At 38.6% G+C, this 13,146-nt stretch overlaps 2 protein-coding genes across 2 annotated transcripts in view; one reads left to right on the top strand and one right to left on the bottom strand.

The window, feature by feature from the left end:
- The window catches only part of ABHD18 (abhydrolase domain containing 18), a 39,169-nt gene extending 28,574 nt beyond the window's left edge, over nt 1-10,595 (bottom strand). The window contains exon 1 of the mRNA XM_068543424.1: nt 10,339-10,595. The gene's annotated coding sequence lies outside the window, so the exon portion shown is untranslated. The remainder of the gene's footprint in view (nt 1-10,338) is intronic.
- Nucleotides 10,596-10,750: 155 nt separating this feature from the next.
- The window catches only part of MFSD8 (major facilitator superfamily domain containing 8), a 42,051-nt gene continuing 39,655 nt past the window's right edge, over nt 10,751-13,146 (top strand). The window contains exon 1 of the mRNA XM_068543421.1: nt 10,751-10,893. Coding sequence (XP_068399522.1) covers nt 10,829-10,893 — 65 coding nt within the window. The 5' untranslated portion in view covers nt 10,751-10,828. The remainder of the gene's footprint in view (nt 10,894-13,146) is intronic.

Below are 13,146 nucleotides of genomic sequence, written 5' to 3'. Positions count from 1 at the left end.
TATGTTGTCAGACTTTACATTCATATTCTTAGTCTTAGAGATAGTTGTATTCAATGATCATTACCATTCCTTTTGCAGCAATTAATAAAATAGAAAATTTAAAAAAAATCAATGAGAACCCAAATAATTCTTTAAGAACACTAGTAGATAGTTCAGATGGGTTTATGGTAAGAATGTAAGAATATTTTAGAGTAACTTACTACATTAACTAACTAAACAGAAAAAAAAACATGTCTTAGAGATATAAAGAAAACAAGCAAAAAAAACCCTCCTAGCATCTGATTTAATTCAGCATCCAGACATAATTATAAAGAAAAAAAAATCTAGGAATATAAGAAAGCATCATTAACTTGATGTAACATATCAAACAAAAATGTACAGTAAACATCATATTTAATGATGAAATTTTAGAAGTATTCCCTTAAAAGTGAGGGACAAGAATTTCCACTATTATCACTTGCATTCTAAAGTGGTACAGGATATCCTAAGCTAAAAAAAAAATAATAAAAAGTTTGAAAGATTAGAAAAGGGGGAGAAAACCTGCCATTACACACAAAGGGTATGACTATTATTGAGAAAATCCAAGTGAATCAACAAAGTATTAGAACTTATTAGTTATTACTAAGTTCAATAAAAGGTGCCAGGGCAATTGGTTATCCATGTGGGAAAAAATTAAATTAAATCCCAACACATCATACTAAGTACACAAACAAAAAAGCCATGTGGATTAGGATCAGAGACCTAAGCATAAAAAGTGAAACTGTAAACTTTCAGAAGAGTACACGAGAGACCATAATCAGAGAAAATAGAGAAAATATTCCAAGACTTTAAAGAAAATGGTTGATTCAACAAACGCTCATTGAAAATAAGCTCCATTAAGAAATGAAAAGACAAGCGAAAGACTGTGAGACAATATTTGCAAAACATCTACTTGATAAAGGACATGTATTCAAAATATACAAAGAACTCTTAAAACTCAGCAATAAGAAAAGAAGCAACCCAATTAAAAAATGGACAAAAGAGCAGAGAGGACTTTTAGGGAAACTACTCTGTATGATACTATAATGGTAAATACAGGATATTATATATCTGTCAAAACCCACAGAACTGCATAACACAGAGTATATTCTAAGGTAAACTATGGACTTTAGTTAATAATAATGTATCAATATTGAGTTCATCAAGTGCAACAAATGTACCACACTAATGCAAGATGTGAATAGGGAAACTGTGGGGTAGGGGGAGAAGGGATATGGGAACTCTCTGTACTATCTTGCTCAAGTTTTCTGTAAACCTAAAACTGTTATAAATAATAAAGTCTATTAATTTAAATTTAAAAGTCCAAAAGATGATTTCTCGTAAGGTTTTTAACAGTAGTTCTACATACCTTTAAATGTGAAGAAATTCCATTAGGATTCCACACAGAGCTTCTGTCACCATTATTGTATCAAGATATTATCTTATCACTGTAGCAATTTTAGTATATCAATGTGTTGAATGGATCTATCAAATATCAATCATATAGGATTTCTGTAGACTTTATTCATTATAGTTTATAGGAGGAAAACCAATTCCATTTGAAAAAGAGGTCAAAAGCAAAAATCAATTTGACAAACCCTTATGTACTCATTTATTTGCCACTTCCTCTGAAAAAATATATTTAAAAAAATTTCCTAAAACATTCTAAGAATTTTCAATAGTCACCTTGAAAGTTAATCCAGAACTGAATGACATAAGCTTCCAAGTAGCTTATACTTACAAATGATGATAAAATACATTTTCTGGCTTTCTTTAACCACTTTACAAAAATATAGTCAATATTTTATTATAAATATAGTCAAAATTTAATTTTAAAGGAAAAATGTCAATAATCTTCAAAAACTGATTTCCATAATTTTTCTACTCAATTGACTTACATTGCTAATCAGAGAGGGGAACTCCTGTTATTAATTTTTATGGCAATGGTTAAAGCCTTTATGTGTTATTACTTAAACTTACCAACTTTTGTTTTCAACTTAATCTTATAAGGGTAAAAAAACTAAGAATCCCTTTACCTTAAGGCACCAACCTCTTAAATGGCTTTCTCTGATTGAACGATTTTAAAGATTTGTTATGAAATTATATACTATTTTCAAGCTTTCCTTAATTACACGTCTCTACATATTTTACAACTCTGTGGTATTCTAACATTAATATAGTTTGCTGAAAAATCCTTTGCTGTTGCCTAGTGAAGTCAAAGTCCAAGTACAATAAGAATTATCTTATGAAGTATGAATATCCAGACCCAAACTACCAGCAAAGAGCTATGATGAAAGGCTACCATCACTTGAACATGTAGAGAGGCTGCAGAGAGTGCAGAAAGGTAAAGTTTGGAAACATTTTCCCAAGTAAAGATTTAGGAGTTCACTACAGTTTGTTGTTGTTGCTGTTTGTGTAAATTTTTTATAACCTGAAGTATAACTTAAGAGTAGAAATCATAAGTATAACTTGATTTATTTTCCTAAAATGAACAACCTACATTTTATCTGTGATGATTATAGTTAAAGGTGGTAGCAAAAGAGCAGGAAAGTTTGTATAGAAAAATCGAAGTTTTAACTGAGTCTTCAGAGATTCGTTTATATAATCAAACCAGTCCATTGCACCACACCCAAGAGAACTCCCTAACACACTGCAGTTCAGTGTAAAATTCAGTTTTTTTTTAATGTTAAATTCCTCTTTCTCATTGGAGGTCACTTGGGATTTTGCTTAATGGGGGTTCATAGCTGATACCTCTATCATCAAACTGAGTACTAATGCATCTGTAAAAACTATTCTTAGCTTGCAAGCCATACAAAAAACAGGCAGGTTGGCCCATAGGTCATAGTTTGCTTACCCCTGAGCTAGAAAATCAAATAAATCATAGGCATGTCACAAATGTCACAATATTGTCACAAATGCAAAGATACAACTATAAAACCCTATATTTATTACAATTATAAATTATCCAAATCCTATAAAATGGCATAAATACAATGCAGGTACTGATTTTAAGAGAATTCATTATGTCACAGGGTAGACCTAAAATTTGTATTCGATCTAAAATAAACACTAGTTTTTTAATTAGCCATGTTCTCTCTGTCTTCTTAAAATTTAGAATTTGGTAGCTAAAAAGTGGAAGCAACCCAAGTGTCTATCAATGAATAGGCAAAATGTGGTGTATATATATATATATATATATATACCTACAATGGCACATTATTCATTCAGCCTTAAAAAGGAATGAAATTCTAACAAATGCTACAACACCAATGAACCTTGAGGACATTAGCCTAAGTGAAACAAGCCAGTCACAAAAAGACAAATACTGTATGATTCTACTTTTACGAGGTACCTAGAGCAGCCAGATTCATAAACAGAAAGCAGAATGGTGGTTACCAGGGGCTGAGGGGAAGGGGAATGGAGGGGGGTAATGGGTATACAGTTTCAGTTTTGCAAGTCTTAAAGAGTTCTGTAGATGGATGGTGATGACAGTTGCACAACAGTATGATTGAACCTAATACCACTGAACTGTACACTTAAAAATGGTTACGATGGTAAATTTTATGTGATGTGTATTTTACCACAAAAAATATGAAAACATTTTAGAAACTGGAGTTAATTTTTTTTTTAAATTTTTTTAATTTATTTATGGCTGTGTTGGGTCTTCGTTTCTGTGCGAGGGCTTTCTCTAGTTGCGGCAAGTGGGGGCCACTCTTCATCGCGGTGCGCAGGCCTCTCACTGTCGCGGCCTCTCTTGTTGCGGAGCACAGGCTCCAGACGCGCAGGCTCAGCAATTGTGGCTCACGGGCCTAGTCGCTCCGTGGCATGTGGGATCTTCCCAGACCAGGGCTCGAACCCGTGTCCCCTGCATTGGCAGGCAGATTCTCAACCACTGCGCCACCAGGGAAGCCCTGGAGTTAATTTGATAGCTTCTCAACAAAATTTTTCAGAGGAAGTAAATTGACACTTTCCCTCTTAACAACTTCCTCAGTAAGCAGTTCATTATTCTACTGACCCTAGAACAGAATTCAAGGCTCTTACTATTCTCTTCAAAAAACACCACTGCATAATTTAAATATTTGAAGGCTTCACTGAGACCTTTAAATAAAAGAATTGGAAAAACAAATCTTGAATCTACTTGGTTCTGCCCCCACTCCCCCAATCTTCTCACTTTCTTGAGGATTAGTTCCAAGAACACAGGCTACTTGCATTTCTGCTTCAGGGTGTCATCTAGCTTCAATCAAGGTGTTTGCTGGGCTGCATTCTCAATTGGAAGCTTGAATGGAGAACTCGCTTCCAAGCTCACTCAGGTTGTTAGCAAAATTCATTTCCTTGCAGTTATGTGACTGAGAGCTTCAACATTTTGCTGTTTATCAGCCAGAGGCCAGCCTCAGCTCCTAGAGGCTATTCACAGTTCCCTACCACATGGCTCTCTTCATAGGAAGTTCACAACATGGCAGCTTACTTCTTTAAGGCCAACAGGAGAGTGAGAGTTGAGTGTGCTAACAAGACAAAGTCTTAATGTAACCATGGGAGTGTTATCCCATCAACTTTGCTATATAACATAACATAATCATGGAAGTGACATTCAATCACCTTTTCCGTATTCTATTGGTTAGAAGGCAAATCAGAGGTCCTGTCCACACTCAGAGGGAGGGGATTACACAAAGGAGCAAACATCAGAGGATAGGATCATGAGGGCCACCTTAGAGACTGATTGTCATGCTGGGAGAAACCAATTGTACACCTCAGCCTTTGAGTTAGACTTCTGGGCTGACACCCTCAGGGCTTTCAATGGCAGAGGTGACAATTACCATCTTCTTATTTTCCTACCAATAGGAAAACAAATAAATTCCTTAGACCTTAATAAACATTTGTTTACAAGCAAGTGAGCTCTTGAAAGTTTGCCTAAATCATGTTTATATATTTCCACTCACTCAAAAACACTTGCCCAGAAAAACAAACAAAAACCCCCCAAACAAAATAGAAACCCTTGCATCTTAGTATTTTTTTTTTGGTAGCATTTTGTTTTTTACTCACTAAACAAATGATAAAAGGCAAATTGGCTTCTGAATTGCTGTCCTCATTAAATACATTTCCTAATTTAGTACAATTATTATTTTTTAAAATTATTTATTTATTCATTTGGCTGCACCAGGTCTTAGCTGTGGCATGTGGGATCTTCGTTGCGGCATGCGGGATCTTTAGTTGAGGCATGCAGGATCTTTAGTTGTGGCATGAGAACTCCTAGTTGTGGCACGTGGGATCTAGTTCCCTGACCAGGGATCGAACCCGGGCCCCCTGCATTGGGAGTGCGGAGTCTTAGCCACTGGACCACCAGGGAAGTCCCTAGTGCAATAATTAAGATCAAGTAAGTATATATAGTATATGTTTAAATTGCTTGACCAGCTTTTTTTCTTTTTTTTTTCTTTGAAAGGTAAATGTCAGTATGGTATAATAAAGAATGTATCTGGTCTTTGACCCCAGTTCCTCGGGTGGAGCTCCTAAACCTCTTGGAATTTTCTGAGTGATAGGAGTGTCTTTATGCTAATGAGATGAGTCATGGTGGGACCCTAGACAGATTCAGGATAATTTCTGGCTGGTCACTAGAAAGACCAACCATTTGATTAGAGGGCTGACTTTGGGCCAGCCTGACCTCCAGGAGGGGAAAAGAGCTGGAGATTGAGTTGAATCACGTGGCTAAGGATCCAATCAATCATGAACACCCTAATAAAAACTCTATAGACACTGAGGCATGGTGGAGCTTCTTGGTTAATGAACATATGTTGGAGGGTGATGTGCACTGACTCCAGGGTAAAAGGGAATGGAAGCTTCACATTCCCTCTCATAACTTGCCTTATTTGTCTCTTCATACGGCTGTTGCTAAGTTACATCCTTTATAGCAAAGCCAGAAGAAGTATAGTATAGTGGTTTACTTAGTTCTTTTGAGTTGTTCTAGCAAATTATTGATCCAAGGGGGTTACAGGAACCCCCAAATCTGTAGCCAAGTCAGTCAAAAGTCTGGCTGGCATCAGAAGCAATGGCATCTGGAGAACTGAACCTTTAACTGGTGGGATCTGCACTGACTCCTGTAGTGTTAATCTATGGGTGATTAATATCAGAGTTGAATTGAGTATACCCAGCTGTGGTAGAAATGGAACAGTTTATTCTTTACCCAAATAGCAAAATTCTGAATTAGTGTTCTGTATTTCAAATAAGAGACCAACTCTTAAGATATGCAACTCTATTCAGGGGGGTTCGAGAGCATAAGGAAAAAATTCTGAGTGATGAATGATGATTTTAATTATTTTACTCTTTGTGAAACTGTGCAACTCAGATTGGGACCTGAACCCATGGGCCAGGGCTTGAACCCAGCCAAAACCCAGACTGGGACTTGAACCCAGTCTTTTAACTGAGATCACACACCTGGCCTCAGGACTTAATGAAGCTCAGGTTCTTGATGTCTCATTGCAGAAAGAATTCAGGGAGAGACAAAGTGAAAGGTAAGAAGTGCATTTATTTAGAGAGAAACACAATCCACAGAGTGTGGGCCATCTCAGAAGGCGAGAGCAGCACCAGGGTATGGGGTGGTCAGTTTTTATAAGGGTGGGTAATTTCATAGGCTAATGAGTAGGAGGAGTATTCCAGCTATTTTGGGGAAGGGGTGGGGATTTCCAGAAAGTGGGCCACTGCCTACTTTTTGACCTTTATGGTCGGCCTTGAAACTGTCATGGCGCCTGTGGGTGTGTCATTTAGCTTGCTGATGTGTTACAATGAGCGTATCCTGAGGCTTAAGGTCTAGTGGAAGTCCACTAGTCGGCCATCTTGCACCTATTTGGTTCTAATCAGTTTATGTCATGTCCTCGGGCTTTGTCATTCTTTTAAAGGTTGTGCCCTGCCCCCTTCCCTCCTGTTTCACTTGGGTCTTTCTGGAATTGTTCAAAAAATAGCACTGATACATTTTCATGTACATTTATTAAACTGCAGGAGAACAATGGCATGTCATTACAACACAGGACTTCATTATCTTTTGCAAGTATTATAGACTACTTATTTTCTCTACAGTGGCAGGAAAAGAATGGGGGGCCAATATCTTCCTTTGTAACATCCATGGCTTCAAAAGCAATATGCATATTCCATGTTAGTGTAAAAAAGAGCAAAATTCCAACACTCATGTTTTACAGTAAGAAGAAAAGTACTAAACTATTCATGAGACAACCCATTTTTCTACACAGTATTCTTCTGGGTTGGTAATAGATAAACAAGTTAAGACAAACATGCAAAAGTACAAAGTTGCCAGAGAACAGGAAAAGACCTGAGAACAATGAACTCTTCAAGTATTTTGTAAAGTTCTATATTTATTAGGTGCCTAAATTGTTTAGGCATTTCTAATGTTCAACCCTATACTAGGAAAGCTGCTGAATCACTTTAATTTCATGTAATATAGACCATAAGAGTCAGCGCTCCAAATCTAGAGCCAGCATTTTCCTTGCTACATTTACCTGACAGTAAACAACTGACCAATCATGAACAGAAAGCAAATCAAACACACACATAGCTTATGTTAATCTTCATTCTGGGAGTTTGGGGTTACACAGATCTTCTTAAATCCCATTTCAGCCCCAAGAACGATATAAAATACCAAGTTTTCTGGGATGCTCTAAACATGTAGGTCTTTCTAGGCAGGACTAACTGCTATCCAGTGCCACCATGAACAGATGATAATCCAAGCCCAGGGTAAAGATAACTCCAATATACCAAGAAGAGGCACCATCTGGAGCCATATCAGATACTTTTTAAAGTCCCCACATTAAGCTGAACTGACCAGTGAGCTTCTGCAGAAACAGGACCCACTTTTGCAGTGTGTATCAAGCCAAACTGCCACAATTGTCATCTATACTTTTATATAGCCAATGCAAAAAAGAAAAACAAAGTGAAACAAAAATAGAAGTTCTACTACAGTGCCAAGGAATGAAAAGTCTTTCCTAGAAATGAGCTCTATTGCTAAAATGACACTCAACGTCTATTTATGCCATCTAGTACTTTTATCGCCTATCACTCAAGTACTTAAGCATTTAAATGCAACACTAATTGTTTCTGGACTTTTATCCTCATATAGTTGATACATATCTCAAAGGCATATATGAAATTAAAAAAAAAACCACCATGTACAAGAACTTTACTCCACAAAAATGCAGACCTAATTTTTATCTCATAACTTCACTTTTAAATCACTTATTTTCAATGCAAGTTTAAGTAGCAACTTACAGTAGGGTTTAGATACACCGATATCCACTATTAAAATCTACTACCCTACCCCGACAAATTTAATTCCTTTTCATCTTAATTTGGAGAAGAATAAGAAAACAGGAACTTTGTTTATTTGTTTGGAGAGGTATCTATTCTAGCTGTCTATCTATTCTATTCTAAGCAGTCATCTACGGAAATACAACAGGTGGACTGTCTCATATGCTTATGTGAAACATTTAGCAAATAATCGAATCTCTTTTCAAATTTAGTTCTTCTTTTCCATGGGCTTTAAAAGAAATAATTAGGTTTTTAAACAAAATTTTTTAATGTTTACTGTGGATGTTGTATGTTTCTAAGAAATGATTTGTTCCTTTTTTTTTTTATTGGTACAATACACAGAGCTTATTTAGATTTCACCAGTTGTACATGCATTCATCCCATGTACTTTTGCCATCTAAAGTCATCACTTGGAGGCAACAATGGAAAATAGCAGTGTCAGAAGACCTGGGTTCTTCACTAGCAGTGTGACCTTGAATAAGCCACCTTAAACTATAAAAGGGGAATAATAGCTGGCCTAATACATAATAGCAAATTATTTCATTTATATAAAAATTGATTACTTGTTTTGAAATATTTTAAGAGATATGGGAAAAGAATCTGGACATTCTTTTCATAGAAAGGCTGGTGGTGAAAAGCACAGTCTTTATAGTGAGGGGTCCTGTGTTTCTTGGATTCTAGCTCTGTTGCTAATTGGAGGTGTGACCCTAGGCAAATTACTTAATCTCCATACTTTGAATTTCCTTGTATGCTTGAGACAATCCCACCTCAGAGGATTGTTGTAGGGATGAAATGAGGTAATTCAATAAGTGTTCATTCAACATATATTTATTTAGTAACCATTCTGCTTGGTGCAATACTGGTTAAAAGTTCCTTTACCAAATATACATATATATATATGCCATACACTGCGCTAGACTCCGGAGATTAAAAAGGAAGTTGAAGATACAGTAAAGCAACATTATGACAAAAAAATACTAATTTTACCCATGTACCTTCTTGGAAACAATCACAGGAATCTGATATGTTTTTGTGAGCTGTTACAAACAAATTTGCAAGACTGAATCCAAGTATACAATGTCAAGTCTGGATTCAGAAGATAATTCTGAACTAGTAGAAAACACATTTCAAGTTTAGCTGTTCACCAGTGGAATGTGTCTAACAGGATACACACAAGGTCACAAACAAGACAAAGATCAGAAGTGATGGCATATACCATACAACACATAACTAGTATAGTGCCTGGCATAGGATGAGTGCTCCTAAATATTGATCAAAAGCAACTGAATTTGGGTCTCAACACTGACACTTTCACACTGAGTGATTCTGGGTAAGTTATTAACTTTTCTAACCCTTAGTTCTCTGTAAAATAGAAACGTGTCTGCTTTACCTATCTGATAGGACAGCTGTGATCAAATGAAATCACATAAGAATGTATCTAGTGCTAATAAAACAGTAATTGTGACACACATGACTACTGCTACCAATTAGCTTACAAGCCTGCTTGTAACGGTAAGACGTTATTATGTAAGCACCAGGAAAGGAGCAGCACCAAGATCTACTGAAAACAAACAAACAAAAACAACTCAGAACATATTTTCTAAAAATGTCATTTTCCTTGTGATGAAAAGATCTGGTCATTGTCAAACTGGTGCTGTGGCTTTTCTAACCCCCAGGTTACAGCAGCAGGCTCTGCTGAGTGGCATCTTGCAAGGCGGAAGCTCTCAGTCCACGCAGGCGGCGGTGGTTTCGAATTTGAGGATCATCTTCATCCCAGGTCCTAATAAGGCACTACGGGTAAGGTGCCTTTGTAGTTAGCCGAGCAAGAAAACCACAGCGCGTAACCTTCACCTTCCACAGGGAGAAGGGACAGCCGGACAGCCCGCCAGCCCACCTCACTCGGCCCGGGACCCCCGCATCTCCCGCCAAGCCTTGCGCTCTCAGTCCTGCCTCCTGGCACGTAGGCAAGCGCGGCAAAAGGCTTGGGAAGCGCGGCCGGGACCGTCTACTTACTCAATGGCCGCTTGGTGGGGCGCCTGCTGTCCAGCTGGCCGAGACTCCGAACGCCGCGGCTCTCTAGCCTCTCGGGACTCGCCTTCCTTCTGAACCCCAACCGCAGCTACAGCAGCCTCTCCAGGAACTGAGAAGCGAGGGGTAGCTGACAGGGCAGCTGGGGAGGAGGACGAACCCTGGGCGGGGGTGGCTGTTTGGACACGCCCCCGAACCCTCCCCGGCTCTTCCGCACGTTGTCCCTGGAGGCGGAGAGGCGCGTACCCTGTAGGAAGATAAGGACTTAGGGCCCCGCCCTTAACCCCCATCATCCTCTCGGCACCGCCCCTCCTCCTGCGGGCCCCCGCCTCTGACCTGGGGTGCTCCGCCCACTCTGGTCGCTGGGCGAGCACGCGCACTTGCTGGCCTGTTCTGACAGCTTCAGGCCGCCTGGAATGGGAGGGAGCAGGAGGTATCGCGAGAGTTGGCCCCAAGCCTTGTGGGAGCTGTAATTATGGCGAGCTTGGGGGTAGAGGCTGAGCAGGAGCCGCTCTTAGGCCACAGCATACCCGGAAGCAGGTGAGCGGATGTTGGGGGAGGGCCTCCTGACCCTCCTGCGCTATTGGGACTGGCCCCTTTTCCTGCATCAGGCTTTGTGGGCCGAAGGAGGGGTGCCAGGGTGGCGGGAGCCGGCGGCAGGTTGCGCGAGACTTGGAGATGCGCTCTCACTTCCGCGGGGCGCCTTGAGCCGGCGGGTTCTGGTGCAGGTGTTGAAGAAACGCAAACTGCCTCTTGTGCCTTTACTCCAACACTGATGCAGCAACCAACCCTCTGCATTTGGCCCTTTACAGAACTGATTATACGTTTCACAGTTTTATTCGAGACTTGAATTTACCGGTCTCAGTATTCACTTAACTAATTGCCTGATAACTTCTTGATACTTTTTTGCAAGTAAACCTAAGATGAGCTCGCCTTTGTCCTATGCCAAATGTATAAATAAAGACTAATTTTTAAGCATTTAAGGGATGAAGTGTATTTTGACCCTTATTATTCTGGTTATTTTGAGCCTGGAATTGTTAGAGTTTGTTTCTTACTCTGCAGTTACGTATTTAAACCTTTAGGAAAACGAAGTTAAGTATTATTTTAAACATATATAATTATTACAGTAAATTAACTAAATTCACAGGTAAACTTCAGCTGTCTATGACAGCTGTATATATGTGGAGATATGTCAGTCCCAATATCCCAATTCATCCCACTGCCCCCCCAACCATAAGTTTGTTCTCTACATCTGTGACTCTATTTCTGCTTTGCAAATAAGTTCATCTCTACCATTTTTCTAGATTCCACATATAAGTGATATCATGATATTCGTTTTTCTCTTTCTGACTTACTTTACTCTGTATGACAATCTCTAGCTCTATCCACGTCTCTGCAAGCGGTACTGTTTCCTTTTTTATGGTTGAGTAATATTCCATTGCATATACGTACCACATCTTCTTTATCCATTTCTCTGTCGATGGACATTGAGGATGCTTCCATGTCCTGGCTATTGTAAATAGTGCTGCAGTGAACATCGGGGTGCATGCATCCTTTCGAATTATGGTTTTCTCTGGATGTATGCCTAGGAGTGGGATTGCTGGATCATGTGGTAGCTCTATTTTTAGTTTTTTAAGGAACCTCCATACTGTTCTCCATAGTGGCTGTACCAGTTTACATTCCCACCAACACTGTAGGAGGGTTCCCTTTTCTCCACACTCTCTCCAGCATTTATCGTTTGTAGAATTTTTGTTGATGGCCGTTCTGACCAGTGTGAGGTGATACCTCATTTTAGTTTTGATTTGCATTTCTCTAATAATTAATGATGTTGAGCATCTTTTCTTGTGTTTGTTGGCCATCTGTATGTTTTCTTTGGAGAAATGTCTGTTTAGGTCTTCTGCCCAGGTTTTGATTGGGTTGTTTGTGGTTTTTTTTGATATTGAGCTGCATGTGCAGTTTGTATATTTTGGAGATTATTCCCTTGTCAGTTGCTTCGTTTGCAAATATTTTCTCCCATTCTGAGGGCTGTCTTTTCGTTTTGTTTATGGTTTCTTTTGCTGTGCAAAAGCTTTTAAGTTTAATTAGGTCTCATTTGTTTATTTTTGTTTTTATTTTCATTACTCTAGGAGATGGATCGAAAAGGATCTTACTGTGATTTACGTCAGAGAGTATTCTGCCTGTATTTTCCTCTAAGAGTTTTATACAATAGTATCCAGCCTTACATTTAGGTCTTTAATCCTTTGAGTTTATTTTTGTGTATGAGCACCAAACCTTTCTTAAAAATCACTTTGTTTGAAACCCTTTGGAAAATGTATTTGTCAGGTCCCTGATTTACTAAATGGAATATATGGAATGTAATTTTGTTTACATTTTATCTTGAGATCATTAAAATGAATGTCACTACTGAAATATATTGTGATAGAGTGACATCCTCCGGGCCTAATAAGGCATTTGGGACTATGTGCTGCTATACTGACTTATTCTACAGTGCTATACTTTTCACATCTATTTTTCATTTTTCTGCCTATTCTGTTTCTGGCAGACTATTCCTCATCATGTTTTTCTTATCTGTTGGCAACCTCTGTTTTTGTTGTTGTCTGCAAACTTCTTTTCTCCCAACTTTTCTTTGGGACTTCTAGTTTGCTGGGGCTTTGAAAATCATGTATCTAAGCTTAATAGAATTGTAGGGAGTTAGAACATGGAAGCTCTGACTGAAAGCTAAAGATCTCTCGTATTAATCAAGTGCATGAGCTTGAGTACATGGACTTTGTGATTTTTGGATTTCTCAGCATT

This window comes from Eschrichtius robustus, chromosome 4 (assembly GCF_028021215.1).
Source record: "Eschrichtius robustus isolate mEscRob2 chromosome 4, mEscRob2.pri, whole genome shotgun sequence".
NCBI lineage: Eukaryota > Metazoa > Chordata > Mammalia > Artiodactyla > Eschrichtiidae > Eschrichtius > Eschrichtius robustus.
The sequence above is the reverse complement of the archived record's forward strand: the minus strand, read 5'-3'. Positions and strand labels throughout refer to the sequence as shown.